The 17,241-nt window shown below is 35.8% G+C and overlaps 1 protein-coding gene and 1 pseudogene across 2 annotated transcripts; one reads left to right on the forward strand and one right to left on the reverse strand.

Moving 5' to 3' along the window:
• Positions 1-1,122: 1,122 nt before the first annotated feature.
• Positions 1,123-4,554, reverse strand: LOC114266300 (LRR receptor-like serine/threonine-protein kinase EFR). Its single transcript, XM_028207185.2, has 2 exons — positions 1,857-4,554; positions 1,123-1,677 (listed from the first exon to the last, which is right to left on the reverse strand). Exons 1-2 carry the CDS (start codon positions 4,552-4,554, stop codon positions 1,241-1,243), a joined length of 3,135 nt encoding a protein of 1,044 aa, XP_028062986.2. The 3' UTR covers positions 1,123-1,240.
• A 5,778-nt stretch (positions 4,555-10,332) lies between these two features.
• On the forward strand, positions 10,333-14,015 carry LOC114266309 (receptor kinase-like protein Xa21 pseudogene; annotated as a pseudogene). Its single transcript, XR_014341446.1, has 2 exons — positions 10,333-12,998; positions 13,600-14,015. The product of XR_014341446.1 is annotated as a receptor kinase-like protein Xa21 pseudogene (transcript).
• The last annotated feature ends 3,226 nt before the right edge of the window (positions 14,016-17,241 follow it).

Consider the following 17,241-nt stretch of genomic DNA (forward strand, 5'->3'; position numbering starts at 1 on the left):
GCCACTAGATTTGCTACCTTCTTGCCTCCATGGATGCATTCTTACCAAATCTACCTCATCTTTTTCAAATCTACCTCTGACTATCGGTGTCGGTGTCGCCTTTCTCTCTTCTAATCTTCCAAGTTTGATGTTTGGCTTGTGCCCAAACTTTTACTCTCGCACCTAAAACTTTATGATCTGATTTCAAGTTTTTTCACAATCAGAATACCGGTGTTGTTTAATGCATTCGTTTTATGGTAGGTGATCACCTCAACCTCAATGTTCTATTTTGACCGGCAAAGGTGAAGTCTTTAGATTTTAAGTTGAAAATTACGGTACAATCAAGTTTTGGATGCGTTTAGTGACTTCAATCTAAGTTATTTTTGATTTGCTTTTTATTTTTTTTATTATTTTCTGTATATCTTAAAAAAAAAAAAAAAACTGACTTTTTAACTTGCCTCCCTGTTTACCAAGCTCACCTCCATCAATCACCAACATTTACCCGCCATTTATTGGTTATAAATACGGTCAATCCTTCCTCAAACGAACATACAGAACGCTACACAGAGAGAGATGGGTTTGGAGTTGATAGCTTCGGGATTTCACATTTCCATACCCTAGAAAATGTCATCGTTCGACCCAATCGTCTCCATTAAGGTTCCTTCGTCCATGGATGGATATCCTGTAAAAATCCCCAAGGGTTATGACCCTTTTACAGGCCACAATCACCTCTATATGTGGCTCGTCGACAAGGTCTCTTTCAGGTATTCATTTATATTGTATTCACGAATCATTAACCATAATTATTTGTTTAATAATTGATCTGCATTTTTAGTATTTCTTTCAAGAGTTGGTTTTTGGGATGTGCTTGGTTGGTTTCTTGATGTTGCAGGGTAGATGTGGAAGAAGATGAAGGAGCAGTGATAATTTATATAACACATATTTTAAAAATAGTTTCAAAATCAGAGTATTTGGCATCCCAAATTATAGGATTTTGCAGTCCCAAATTGGTTTGATCAAATATTGAGCCCAAAGAACAATCACAAGATTCACAACTCACAAGAGGTTGTGGATTTTTCACTAAAAAATCAACTTCTTTAATACATTGCCCAAAAAATATTTTCTTCTTTGTGGTTTATGACATAGTGCAAACTTCTAATATCATTCATAATAACACAATTACAAACTATTCCATGCATATCATATAAAGATACAATAGCAAAGTAAATCAATCAAGCATCAAAATTTTGAAATTCAAGACCTATCTTATTCTTCTCCAATTCTTGTTCTTTAACCCAAGAAACGAATCTCTTATCGCATGCATTATGTTCACAACATCATCCATTGTCACACGCTCTCTTGATTCTGCATTTGAACATGACAGGCCAACTCTCATCACTGCAACCAAACACTCTTCTCTTTTTCTTGCACTAGTTTGGGTATCATCCTCTTTGATTATTTCTCTTTCTCGTATTACTTCTCCATTTTCATCATCATTTTCTCCTCCTCCAATGAGCAATGACGGGTCTACTATGTCCATGATGCATTTAGGAAAAGCCATTGTGACAAACTTGTGAAGGCTGAGACCATCTTGAAATATGTCATCAGTTGGTCTTTTTCCAGTAAACATCTCCAGTATGAGTATCCCATAGCTGTACACATCTCCGAGTATAGACACTTGGCCACCCGTACCATACTCTGCATTTCAACAGTACTGTCAAGTGTCAAATATTCTTTATGTCAATGGCAAATGAAGTATTTTGTTCCTTATAATATTTCATATACATAGTATCCCATAGCTGTACACATCACGGTGTAACGGTATGAGTATCCAATTGAACTGAAAGTGAAGTCAGTTTTGATAAATAAAGATATACCTGGAGGTATGTACCCAATTGAACCTTTCAGCCCAACAGACGTACTTGAGGGGATGGCTGATGATGATGCTTCAAGGAGGAACTTTGCCAATCCAAAGTCTCCAACATGGGCTGTCATATCTTCATCAAGAAGCACATTGCTTGGCTTCAGGTCACAGTGAACAATTGGTGTTTGACAATGGTAATGGAGATAATTCAAGGCAGAAGCAACATCAATGGCTATGTTCAGCCTCTGTACAATGCTAAAACTCTTTGCTCGAGGTTGCTTGTTGTCATCCGTTGGATGCAACCATTGGTCTAGGCTTCCATTACACATGAACTCGAATACCAATGCTTTGAAATCATTACCCTCAAGATCCACACTTGAACACAAAGTTATGATCTTAAGGAGGTTTCTGTGTCGTATAGTTGTCAAGGCTTTGCATTCGTCTATGAAACTCTTTGAAGCTCCTTCTTGTTGCAGGTTTAGTACTTTCACTGCAACAACTTTTCCATCACCACTTAGACCCTTGTATACCGAACCAAAACTTCCCGAGCCTATCAGATTTTCCATGGAAAAGCCATTAGTTGATTTCATGAGCTCTGAGTAAGAAACTCTTGATCTCAAACCCTCCAAAGACGATGCAATTGAAGTACTGGTTCTTGATTTTTGCAGCATTAAATATGCAACTAAACAACAAAACATAATACATATCAATATGATTGCAGTGATTGCAGGGATTAGTACTTTGGGGGCAAGAAGATTTCCTGATGAATGAAGCTTCTTAGAGCATGTTGGTAAAAGTAATTCTGGGATACCCCCACAGAGCTTGTCATTTCCAAGAATTGAAAGTGCACTTGTATTCGTGAAGATCCCTTCTTTAGGTACTTCACCCTCGAAATCATTGAAAGAAAGGTCAAGTTTCTTGAGAGAGAATGTTCCAAGAAAACTTGGGATCTGCCCAGAGAAGTTATTATGTGAAAGATCTATCTCTAGTAAACCCCTTAAAGCTTTCAAAGGTTGAGAAATTGTTCCTTGAAACATATTATGCTCCATATGGAGGATCTCCAGGCTAGTACAACTAGCTATGGAGCTGGGTATTTCACCGGTGAAGTTGTTCATTGACACATCTAACTCCATGAGGTTTACCAAATTGCCCACTTCAGATGGTATTGGACCTGTCAAAGAATTATAAGAAATGTCTAAAGAAATTGAGAGGGAAGAGAGACCAATAACTTGTATGGGTATGGTACCACTTAGATTATTCCTGGACAGATTTAGTGTTTGCAAGTTATAGCAGTTTCCGATGCTTGAAGGTATAGTTCCATCAAAGCTATTCTCCTCCATAAGAAGCTTGGTTAAGCTGGTTAAGTTACCAAATAGGGGTGGCATTGGCCCGGATAAATCGTTACCATTCAATGACAATCCTTGTAAGTTCTGAAGCTTTCCAATAACATCAGGGACATTACCGGTGAAAAGGTTATCTTCCATTGCTAGATTGTTCAAGTTGACCAGGTTTCCAATCCCAAAAGGGATGTTTCCATATATTAGATTGGAACCCATTGTAAATTTTGCCATCTGTGTTGAAAGGTTGGCTATTGAACCGGGCAATTCTCCTCCAAAATGGTTTCGTGCTATGCCCAACTTAAACAGATTTGTACAGTTGACCAGGGAGTTTACAAAATTCAACTCTCCATTCTTCCCATATCCTAGTTCATTATCATCGAAATTTAGCCAATACAAAGCTCTTAACCTTCCTAAACTCGTGGGCAGAGTTCCTGTGAGATTGTTTTGAGCAAAGTCAAGTATCTGGAGTCCAGAGGCATTTGATATCGATACAGGAATGGTTCCTTTGAAATTGTTGACACCACCAGCAAAAATTTGGAGATTAGGAAGAGTAAGGCCAACGTCTGTTGGTATCTGCCCGTGTAAATGGTTTTGAGTAACCGAGAAGTAGTAAATGGAAGAGATGTTGTAAATGGAAGGAGGGACTATACCTGACAGTTGATTTCCATACAGTTGAAAAATCCCCAGGTGTGACAGATGGCCAAGCTCATCCGGTATGCTACCAACAAGATTGTTCTGGGTGAGTCCGAGAATCAATAGCGATGAAAAGTTACCAATCCAAGCTGGGATTTTTCCTGCGAGGCTATTAACACCTAGGCTCAGAATCAATAATTTTGAAAGTGAACTAAGCTGGTCCGGTATTGGTCCAGTGAGCTCATTATAATTCAATTTGAGGATTCTGAGCTCAGTACAATGGGTCAGATTTGTTGGAATCATTCCACCTAATGAATTTGCAGTCAAATTTAGATGTTGCAGGTGCAACAAACGGCCCAACTCTGGTGGGATTTCACCGTGGAAGCTGTTGTTTTGCAGGTTGATCCCAGTGAGCAATGAAAGGTTTCCTATAGAAGATGGTATGGAGCCAACCAGCTTCTGTGCTTCCAGGTTCAGAATCATAACTCGTCCGTTGGAAGGATTGCAAGTAACACCTGCCCAGTTGCAGAAATGGAGCGATTCATTCCATGAGCTCATGATTTGTAGTGGATCCTGAATAATATGACTCTTGAAAGCAAGCAAGGCCAAGTGATCCGACTCATTTCCGGAGGTGGCTGCTCTTGCAGGCAATTCCAGGCCTAAGCTCAATGACAGAACAAAAGTTCCATGAAGCGCACACACCAAAAACCATTTGACATGTGTAGATGAATGCTCCATTTTGTGACTACCAACTACAGTATCTTCTTGATTAGTTCTGAAAACTTAGGCCAGCAACAGGCAGGTGTTTATAGGCGTTGAATTTAATGCAGCATTAATTGAATTGAAAATATCCAGAAAGCTCAGCTGCGGTGATGTACGATTTTTGAGCGAGATTCCCACTCCACGTTTAGCATCAGGCAAAAAACAAGGTGTGAACATTGTTGTACGTACTTAATTTGTTTATATTGTTATGATGTTTATTGAATGGGACTGAAAAGCTGAGAGTCACCCAGAGAGAGACTGCTCAACCAACACAAATTTACAATTCAAAATCGTTTTCGAGTGCATTACTTTTTTCTTCTCCTTGTCTTGGTGTGTGATAGCAAACATGCTCGTCCACGTCGTATGTTCTAATCAAGCAATTAGGTTGTGTTTAGCTGTTTCTGGCCACTTGAGATGCCATAAACATTTATTTAAGGGTCATAAATCTAATTATAAATTTTTTGGAGCAATAATCTCAATCTCTATTCGTTTTGGGCTAAAAAGGATAAAACAATTTGAAAGATCATATTACTTTTATTTATTTGTATATTTGTTCACGTCACCTATTTGTTTACGTGTTATCTATCTGTCCACATGTCAATTATTTATTTGTACACAAGCCATTTATATGTCCTTCTAATCTACGTATCTATCTATATTACCACCACTACCACCACCACCAATCGCTGCCACTGGCTAGCTCTAGTGACTTTTCTTATCATTTTTTTTTGGCACCAACAATTTTTTTGGCAATCAATCGATGACAGTTTGATGGCAGTGGGTAAAAATAAAAAAAAACTCTTTCGATACATCAATTTTTTCTTCTCACTAAACAATTTTAAAATCAATTCTTGAATCTAATGCCATATCTCATATAAATGGACTCATCACTAAAAAAATAAACCCTCGTCTTGTTTGGGAGCAATGAAAGAGAATGGACCACTCTCATTACAATTTCAGTGTAAACACATATGGCCTCTTTGCAGAAATACTTGTTGGTATACTTTTCAAGAGTTCTATTCTGACATACTTTTCAAGAGAATGGACCATTTATTGTTTTTTTTTAGTAAATTACATTGTCACACTGTAATTTAAATGAAGTGTTACATCAATCCTCACAATTTTAATTTTAACAATTTGGTGTTGACATTTTCAATTTTGTTGTAATGATAATTTCTCCGTCACTTATCATTAAATTTGAAAAAGAAGACCATGCGTGAAATTAGAATGATCAAAATGGAATTCAAAACAAATTATAGGGATTACCGGAATAATGTCTCTATAGTTTCACGTGAATTTATTTATTTATAGTTCAAAATGTTAACAACATATGATGCAGGAACACATTGTAACAAACTTGAAAGTATAAGCATAGAGATGAAATAACTAGTCCTTAACTTCCTAATGTAATGGTCATTTTTCTAAATTACTCATATCTATTTTTCTGAAAATTGTGGTTTGGTTTGGGAACTAAAAAATTCAAAAGGTCACTAAAAAAGTTAAAAAAACAAACAATTATATAAAAAAGTTAAAGATTTTTTTTTTCTCTATATTTTTGCATGTTTTTTTGTAAAAAGCTAAAAAAATCATCCAAAATATACTAATTTTTTTTAGGCTCAGGCTTGTTTTTAGGTGGACCCAACTAGAGTGTGCTATTGGGCCTCTGCGGGCCCACCATGGAACCCACATTGATGATCTGAATCGTTCAATGCATAGGACTCGTTCAGTAGTTCATCTATGTAAAAAATTATGTTGATCGAATATCAATAACCACTTGATTAGATCACATTTGTATTAACAATTTATTTTAAAATCATAGTTACCGTTGACACAAATTTGATATAATCAAGTGGCTATCAATATCCGATCAACGTGATTTTTTTTAAGGATAAAATACTCGATGAGGTTTGTATATTAACAGTTCACAGATCATCGATGTGGGCTCAATGGTGGGCCCATGGAACCCAACATGTTCCAGTTTGATAAGCTGTTCCCTTTTTTTAACTTCATATTTTAGCCAAAAAGTTACTAAAATAGTAGCAAAAGAGTTTTTTGTGTTTTTTATTTTTATTTATTTTTTATTTTTAGTGAATTTTTAAAATATTTTACGTAATTTTTTTTTAGATACACTTATCTACAAATAAAAAAAAAAAGAAAAAGAAAAAAGAAAAAGAAAAGATATACTCAATCTAGATATAATATTTGTGAATTTTATACAAAAATACCAAAAATTATGAAAATTTAATACATTTTCGTATTTTGTTGTATTCAATGAGTTTTTTAAAATTTTTTGTACAAATTTTACACTTTTTAAGTATATTAAGATTAAGTGGATCTAAAAAAAATAAAATAAAAAAATTGATTAAAATATTTTAAAAAATTACTAAAAATATAAAAATACAAATTGAAAACTCAGAAAATCATTTTTAATGTGAATTCTTTTCTTTTTTTTTACTGAGCGAAATGTAAGAATAAGTATTTTAACAGGGATTCGGCTCCTTTCCAATTGGGCTTTGTGGGTCCACTAGGCCATCTCGATAATCCAAATGATTCATATTGTAGGGCTTGTTGAAAAAATTATTTTCACAAAAAACCAAACTATTTAGACAACTGTAACCACATGATTATCACAAAAATAGATATACAATTGTAATTTTGAAAATAGACCATTCATTATTTTGAAGACAAATGTAATTTAATAATGCGTCTATAGTTGTTCGATCAATATGATTTTTTTGTAAAGATGATCTTTTAGTATACCCTACAATATGTACGGTTTGTATCATCGAGATGGGTATCTTGATGGACTCACATGAACGTTTCCTTTTAATAGAATGGCTATTGGCAATTCTATTTTAGTGAACTAAATATCATCATGGTTTTTTTTTTTTTTTAATTTGATCGGGAAGAAAATTTTTATTACAAAATCGATAAAAAATCGGATCAATTTTGTACAGCGATAGCAAAAGGTCTCATAATGAGATAACAAACTTCTATAGGAGAAAGAATCCTAACCTCCATAGAAGAGAGGAAAAATACTGTCGTGCTAAATACTACCTTTGACTCAAATTATTAGTTCGGTATGAAAAACAAGAACCTAATGTATTTTTTCTGCCGAAATTTTCCCCCAAAAAATCACAAATTAATAGCATTAAGAGATCTTTTAATTGATGAAAAGAATTCAAAATTTTCAGTATGAGAATAAATTATTTTTAGAGTAAATTACATTGACCTTTACCAAAATTTGAAGAAAATACAGTAAACTCACAGTTTTGACATAATTATATTTACTTTTATTTAAATAAGATTAAATAAACCGAAATTAATTATCAAAGATGGTGTGAAAATCCAATGATAAATAATAATTTTCATGTAAAAGAGATGACAAAATTATTTTTACATCTATATAAGTAACAAATTATTGACCAAAAGGAGGTTATGTGTTAAGTGAATTAAATTTTTTAAAAGAATTAAATATAATTATGTAAAAATTATAAAACTTAATATGTTTTTTTTTTTTAATTTTAATTTCACTGTAACTTATTTTTATTTTTTAAATTCTTGTTTTCCATATAAACAAACAATTTGGACGGTGGGAGTATAATAACAATTTGGACGGTGGAAACATGATTTTCCGGCCGACTTGTAATTAATAAGACCAAAGCACCCCTTTTTGTCTTTTTTTTTTTTTTTTATAAAAAATGTTGTTTTGTTTTATTTTTTATGTTGGACTTGGTTGACTAATACTCAATGAAAAGAGCCAGTCTGGTGATTCACATGATTAGGCATGGTCATGATAAAAGAAAAACAAACTTGCTAAAGTTATACAAGTTTCAAATATAATATTTATGTAATTCTTATTATATAAAGTATTATGATGATAGCAATAAAATTATTCCAAAATAAAGTTATGAAATGCATGCGTAAATAAAAGCAGAACTATAACAACTATACTTAATGATGATTATGAAAAGATTTTAAAGTTTTATGGAGAGATTCATAATCATAAATTATGAAAGTCGCAAAAAAAAAAAAAAAAAAAAAAATAGAAAAAGGAAAAAGAAAAAAAGGCACTGAGCGAAAGTTGAAGATTTAATTTTTTTTTTTTTTTTTCCCTTCGCAGAATTAAAGTTTAAGATGTTCATGTGATTCCTGTGGGCAAAAAATGCAAATATTTTCAAATTAAGGAATTTGAAATTGAATTTTATAAATTATAAGAAGATTAGTTATTGAAGAATGTGGAGGATTGAATATATATTTTTAATTTATTTTGTGAAGATTTTTGTTCAAATAGAAATTCATTATGCAAGTGTGAAAAAAGTGATATAATGTTACTCGATATATGATATCACTAATCAATATAATTTTCATGTCACTATTCAAATGTAAATTCTTGTTTCAAAACAATTTTATTTCAACTTTTATTTATATATTTTATTTTTTATTGAACTGCCTTCTCATTATTCTTGGGCTCCTTGATTTACCCAAAAAGTAGTATTAACGGTGATGACTGACGATTAATGGGCAGGCTCTCCTACTCGAACCGATGTCGGTGTGTTTGCATCGAGACTCTTCATTGGAGAAACTCCACTCAATTCATTAGAGAGAAACTCTAGAGTTTACATGCATAACATTGGGAGCCAAACATACATTGTTTGAAACTTATACTATTACAACAAATTAAGATTTGTAAGACAAAAATTTAGAGGCAAAATCATTTTTTAGAGACGAAACATTTGACATGGTTATATTTGAGTGACGAAATATGCTTTTAGGGCTAAATAAATTAAATTTCCCGTTCGTCCAAACAAACACACCCTTAGTTATGAATTACTATCCTTTTGAGAACAACATTTTAATCTGCAAAAGTAAATTTTTCTTGGCACGGAATTGTTTTTTTTCCCCTAAAAGCATATTTAGCCCCGGTTTGGCATTCATGTTGGGGCTAAATAATCATGAAAAGACAGAATTGACTACAAAGGTCAATAAGACAAAAAATTACTTTTTACTTATAATCATTACACTTTTTTTCTCATAAAAGTAAAAAAAGCTCCAAAACAAAAACCAATCGAGGCTAAAAAAGTTTCAACACAAAAAAGTTGACTATATTAACTAATGTTAAATGAGCTCTTACTAGCAACATTTTTAAAATTTTCACTAAAGTTTGTTTTTTAAAAAACTTTATAGCTTTTAGTGACGATTCTTGTGACGACAATAATTGGTCTTCTAATGTTTCTTGCAACAATTTTATTTTATTTAATTTTTTTACTTTTAGAGACAAAAAATTTGATTCTTAAAATTCTTATGTGTTTAAAGTTTAATACTATAAGTGGGGAGTCCATCTTTGAAGAGGCCAATTGTGTGGAAAAAATTTGAAGAATTATTAAAAAACAGTGGGAAAACTTTGATGTTTTGTTCAAAAAAAGTGGGAGATTTTGAAGATCTATCTGGAAAAATGGGCAACACTTTAAAGATGAAGTGAGCACGACTTTTTGCTTAGATCAACAAGCTTTACAGTTCTGTTAAAGTTCCATATTTCCAAAGTGTTAGCCCTGCCCCAACGTCTACACAAAGGAATTGCCAATGAAAAATTGTTTGTTAAATATGAAAATCTTTCTTGCTATCAAACTAATGCACTTAAAACTGTGAATGCATTTTGTTATAAAAAGTCACAAAACTATTGATGTTAATATGTTAAAACCTGTTGTTTTATTGCACTCCTGCCATGAGGTTGAGCGTAGTACGGTCATTTGTCTCGATTGTTGCTATCCTTTCGTGCATGTGCATGCCTCTGTTGCACAAAGCTTCTCAAATAGTAGCCACCACCGTACTAGGTGCAAATGAGACTGATCACCTAGCCTTGCTTTCCATCAAGGCTCAAATAACTCATGATCCAATGCTAGTCACAAGCTCATGGAATGATTCTCTCCATTTCTGCCAGTGGGAAGGTGTTTTATGTGGCCATCGCCATCGGAGGGTCATTGCCTTGAGTTTAGAGTCCCGTAATTTAGTAGGTTCTATATCTCCTTCCATTGGAAACCTTAGTTTCCTTAGAACTGCTAATCTCTCAAACAACAGCTTTCAAGGTGAAATTCCTCATGAAATGGGTCGGTTATTCAGGCTGCAAGTTCTGGTATTGACCAATAACTTGTTGGAAGGACGAATTCCGGCGAACCTTTCAAACTGCAATGACTTGAGGAGTCTTCATTTAGGCAACAACAAGTTTATAGGAAACCTTCCTAAAGAGCTTGGTTCCTTATCCCAATTGGTGCTACTTTATATTGATTCCAACAATTTGACAGGGGCAATCCCAACTATTTATGCAAACCTTTCATCTCTTGAACGTTTCTTGGCTCATTTGAATATGTTAGAGGGAAGTATTCCGGAATCCCTAGGCGGCCTGAAAAGCTTAACATATCTTTCATTCTTCTCAAATAAACTATCAGGTGTGATTCCTTTATCTATCTATAATATCTCGTCATTGATTGCTTTGGAGGCACCAAGTAATTTACTTGAAGGAAGTCTTCCTCAAAATTTAGGCCTCACTTTGCCAAATGTTGAAGTGATTAATATTTGGGGAAACCAATTTGGTGGCTCGATTCCACTTTCAATATCAAATGCTTCAAACCTAAAATACCTTGACTTATCGCTTAACAAATTCTCTCCTGGAGTGGCTATTAATTTTGGAAACCTAAAGAATCTCTCTTGGTTGAGTTTAGATAAGAGTGGTTTGGGAACTGGGCATGCCAATGACCTTAATTTCTTAACTACTTTAGCCAATTGTAGCAAATTGAGAGTGTTGCAATTACAGGAAAATAATTTTGGAGGTGTTTTACCGAATTCTTTAGCTAACTTCTCGACAAAACTTGAGCATTTATCAGTGGCAGCAAACAAGATATCTGGAAACGTTCTAGCAGATATTGGAAATCTTGTGAGCCTAAATGCTCTAGCTATGGACGAGAATCAATTGATAGGAAGTATTCCGACCTCTATTGGTAAACTTGTTAAGCTTCAAGACTTGGGTTTTAGTGAAAACAAATTGTCTGGGGAAATCCCTTCCTCTATTGGAAATTTAACACTATTGAACCGGCTTTGGTTAGAAGAAAATTATTTTCAGGGAAACATACCTTCAAGTCTTGGAAATGGCCAAGGTTTGATACTGTTGCATCTTTATGGTAATGGTTTGTTTGGTAGCATACCCCGAGAAGTAATTGGTCTCTCGTCTTTGGCAATATCTCTTGACTTGTCTCGAAACTGTCTAACTGGTCCTATCCCTGTGGAAGTCGGTAACTTGAAAAATCTTGTTGAACTAAATCTTTCTCATAACAAGTTATCTGGTGGAATTCCTAGCAGCCTTGGTAGTTGCACTTCTTTGGAACGTCTTTATTTGGACAACAATTCATTTGGAGGAACCTTTCCACAATCGTTGAGTTCTCTAAAGGCCATTGAAGAATTAAGTCTCTCACACAATAACCTATCGGGTGAAATTCCCAAATTTTTAGAAAGCTTTCCCTTTTTGAGGAATTTAAACCTTTCTTTCAATAATCTTGAGGGAGAGGTACCAGTAGGGGGAGTGTTCCTGAATGCAACTGCAATTTCAGTGTCAGGAAATAACAAGCTTTGTGGGGGTATACCTGCATTACAGTTTTCGGCTTGTGCTTCTAAAAAACCAAGAAAGTTAATTATTCCCATAGTTTATGGGGTTTTGGGTATCATTTTGGCATCATCTATTCTAATCCTTTGTTGGCTTAGAAAAACGAGAAAGCAGTCTTGTGTGCCATCTTCTTTGATAGATTCTTCTTTGAAAATATCATATGGAAATCTTCTCAAAGCGACAAATGGGTTCTCTTTAACTAACTTGATTGGTACAGGAAGCTTTGGTTTAGTATACAAAGGAATTCTCCATCCAAATGAAATGGCTATCGCGGTGAAGGTACTTGACCAACAAAACAGAGAAGCTTCAAAGAGTTTTGTGGCCGAATGCAAAACTCTTAGAAACATCAGGCATCGAAACCTCGTCAAAATTATCAGTGTTTGTGCAAGTGTTGATTTCCAAGGTAATGACTTCAAAGCCCTAATATATGAGTTCATGGAAAATGGGAGTCTTGAAAGTTGGTTGCATCCAATTCCACAAGCAGGTGGTGCTGGTGCCCATGAGCAGCCGAAAAGTTTAAGCCTTTTTCAACGATTAGGCATAGCGATTGATGTGGCTTATGCTTTGGATTATCTTCACAACCATTGTCACATCCCAGTCATACATTGTGATATAAAGCCAAGCAACATTCTTCTTAATAATGACATGACTGCCCATATCGGTGATTTTGGTTTAGCAAGGTTCCTACAACATTGCAACAATGAAATTTCTCAGAGCCAAACCAGCTCTGTTGGTATCAAAGGAACTATTGGATATATAGCACCAGGTAATCCACAATATACCTTATATTTTGAGTGATGTATTCACATATATGTCTATATATATATGTATGCATTTGTAAGTATAAATAAATAATCAGTTTGTTTAGGTGATATTTATTATTATTTATATTTTTTTTGGCATTTTCTGACCTTTGGTTCAACGGAAGATGAAAGCCTGCAAAAATTGCTTTTCGTGGTTAATGGAAAACAAAATTATTTAGAAAGAAAATGTTTTTACTTTTGAAAGGTGAAAAATATTTTTCAGATTGAAGTTTTTTCAAAGCCACCACTCGTCTACCGCCATATGACCATCACCATCACCACTACTACTGCCACCAATTACAATCATCGCCAACCCACTGCTAGTGCCACCTTTGCCCTACCCTTATCATCATCACAACGACAACCACCTCGCCACTACCCCCACACTAGTACTACCACTATTATAATCTCTAGCACATTAGTTTCATGGTCACAATCAAACATAAGAAAATATTTTTTCTATAAAAAATATTTTTTTCATGAAAACATTCCATATGCTTTTTTCCCCATAGAAATAAATGGTGCAGAAGATTGAATTTAAAATGTATTATATGTGTCATGCAGAATATGGCATGGGGAGTCAAGTGTCCATCGATGGTGATGTATATAGCTATGGGATCCTCTTGTTAGAATTGTTCACGGGAAAAAGACCAACTGATGACATGTTTAAAGATGGCTTGACCCTTCACAAATTAGCCTCGACAGCTTTGTCAGAAAGAGTAATGGAGATTGTTGATCGGAAACTTGTATCAGTTGCAGACGGGGAGGAAGCAACCAACATAAATTCCAGAAAACAAATAGGAAAAGGAAAATTCCATGAGTGCTTAATTCTGATACTCAGGATTGGAGTCACATGCTCCGAGGAATCACCAAGAGAACGAATGGCCATTGTTGAGGCGATTAAGGAACTACATTTAGTTAAGGACATGTTACTTGGGAGAAGGATTTCAAGCAATGTGCGAACTGCTCAAAATGGATAATAAAGGTCCTCTCTCAGTGTTTTCTCTCAATTTCAAAATCTAAACTTCATCCTCATATTAGGCATGGACCTTAGTTGAATGATCTGAACTGTTATTTTTTTAGAGTCTTCCTTGTATATCATTCATGAAAGAAATTTAATTTATTTGATAATCGTAATATTTTTATTTTATTGCATTTGTCATTGAAAAAATAAACGACAAGTATATTTTTGAAAATTAGTCATTGATTTTTTTGAAGACAAACGTGATAAAATAAAAATATTATAATTATCGAATCGACTTAATATTTTTTTCAAAAATGATATACAAGAAGATCCGTACAAGTTGAATGATTCGGATTATTGAAACAAAATTCATAATGGCCACACAACCCTAACATGATAGTCAAGTTAAGATTTTAAACTTGAAAGAGTCTCCGTCCTAGTTTCACAAAGATAGACATGAGGTGGGGCCCATCCCCTTGTCAATTTTTTTTTATTATATAATTTTATGTATTCTATTTCTGTGTATTTTGTTTCCCTATCTTATCTGACTAATTAATAAATTAGTAGATCTAGTGTACCTTTTGCATTTCCTTTCTTTCATTCGTTCACCATAATTAATTCCATTCTTAAACCATAATTAACTTTCTTTTGTCATTGTAATTTTAATTGTATCAATTTTATTCTTCAGTTTTGATATTGTGTTGATTTAGTATAATTGATAATGACCCTTAAAAAATTGAGATTTTTTGCCATAACTCCTTCATGGAGCCACTTTTCTTGAAAAGGACAAACTCTAATTTTTTTGCTCATAAATTCCAAAATAAAGAAATCATGTAAGAAAGACAAAAAATTTTAGATTTATATTTTGTGTGACAAATTTACCCCTTCACACACTCTCTCTATCTTTCTCTTCTTTCTCTCCCTTAATTTGTCTAAACTCTTTTTCTCTCTCTCTCTCTAAGAGTTCTCTCCACTACCACCACCACTACCACTACCACCGTCTACACCACTACCACCACCATCTCCATTACCACCACTACCATGACCACCACCGTTTCCACCCCCTCCACTGTCTTCACCACCACCGTTTCAACCACCAGCGCCGTTTGTCATAGCCACCACTACTACCGTTTCTACCACCACTGTCTCAACCATCGGTGCCATTCGATGCCCACTATACCACTGGCAACCACCATTGTTAACCTTCGCCTCCATGACTTTAGATTTGAGATTGACGACCTAAAATATGAGATCCATTATCTCATATCTATATCTTTCCCTCTCTTTCTCTTTGTCTCCTCATGATGCTTTGGTTTTTAGACAGTAAAGTGCCGTTTGGTAACACTTACGTTTTCAGTTTCCTGTTTATATTTACAAAAATTTAAAAAACTCAAATAAAAACTTGTTTGGTAAATTTTTGATTTATAAATCAGTGGTCTCAGTTTATAAATTTGGCCAAAAAATCTAAACTCAAAAAATGAGTTTCCGTTTTGAGTTTTTAGTTTTTTTTTTTTTTACCACCCAACACTAGCTACCACCCGCCACCATTTTCCACCACCGTCTTCTGCTACCACCACCCACCCCCCACCACCAACTGCTACCACCACTCACCACCCACCACCCGCCACCACCACTCACCATCCGCCACCACCACCCACCTGTCACCCACCACCCACCTGCCATCCACTTGCCATCACCACCCACTCCTCGCCGCCATCACCACCACCACCCACTCCTCGCCACCACCACCACCACCACCCACTACACAACTGTCATCCACCTGCCACCACCCATTCCTCGCCGCCACCACCACCACCACCCACTACACACCTGCCATCCACTCGCCACCACCCACCACCCGCCACTACCATCCACCGCCTGCCACCACCACTCACCATCCACCTTCCACCACCATCCACTACCCGCCACCACCAGCCACCAGCCACCTGTCACCCACCCGTTACCACCACCCACCACCACTATCACCTACTACCCACCTACTTGCCACCACCACCCACCACCACCACCACTACCCACTCGTTACCACACACTACCCGCCACTGTCACCCACCCACCCATCACCACCACCCGCCACCACCACCCACCCGCCACAACCCACTACCACCCGCCATCCGCCACCCACTTGCAACCACCACCCACCACCCGCCACCACCACCCACTCGCTACTACCCACCACCCACCACTGTCACCCACCCATCCACCCATCATAACCACCCGCCATCACCCGCCACCCACTTGCCACTACCACCTGCCACCACCACCACCACCACCACTACCACCACCGCCACCACCCACTCGCTACCACCCATCACCCGTCACCGTCACCCACCCACCCACCACCCACCACCACCACCACCATACACCCGCTACCACCCACCACCACCCGCCATCCGCCACCCACCATCCGCCGCCACCACTACCACAACCCACTCGCTACCACCTAACACCGTCACCCACCCACCTATCACCACCACCTACTACCACCCGCTACCCACCACCCACCGTCACCACTTTCCACGACCGTCTTCCGCCGCCACTTGTCATTTTTCACTCTTTTTTATATTTTTAAATTTTTTTATACATTTTGTCAATTACCGAACGCGTTTGTAGTTTATGTTTTTCTAAAAATAAACAAAAACCAGTTTATAAAATTTTTGTAAATATAAACTGAAAACGTAAACGCTACCAAACAGACCCTAAGATTTTATTCTAGCTTGAACTATATCTGAGGCAATATATGTGTTCTCTCTATCTCTCTATCTCTCTATATTTTTCTCTCTCTCTGTATATGTATATATTTTTATTTTAGTGCATTTTTTTTGTCATTATTAGTTTGAATATTGATTTTGAGATCTCAAACGAAAATATTATTTTAGTACGTTCAATAGCAAAATAATAAAATTTTACTCTGTGAAAAAGTAAAATTTTACTATTAACGTTATTAATTCAATGTTTTGACTAATTTCTCATTTAATATCTATATGAATAATGGTAATAATTATAGTAAGTGTGGTGGTTAGTGATAACAATGGAAAAATTCACTATTTATATGTTTAAAGTAAATAGTAAAATTGTACTGTCACTAGAGAATCTCGCCGAAAATTTTTTGCCGACCTATGGTTGTCGTTGGAAAATTGTCGCCGACTAGGGTGATCAACGGTGGCCGACAGGGGTCAGTGATGGCATACAATAGTCGGCGGTGGTTGTGGTAATGTAAGAAA

The sequence above is a fragment of the Camellia sinensis genome, chromosome 10, assembly GCF_055761805.1.
Source record: "Camellia sinensis isolate YWXY chromosome 10, ASM5576180v1, whole genome shotgun sequence".
Classification (NCBI taxonomy): domain Eukaryota; kingdom Viridiplantae; phylum Streptophyta; class Magnoliopsida; order Ericales; family Theaceae; genus Camellia; species Camellia sinensis.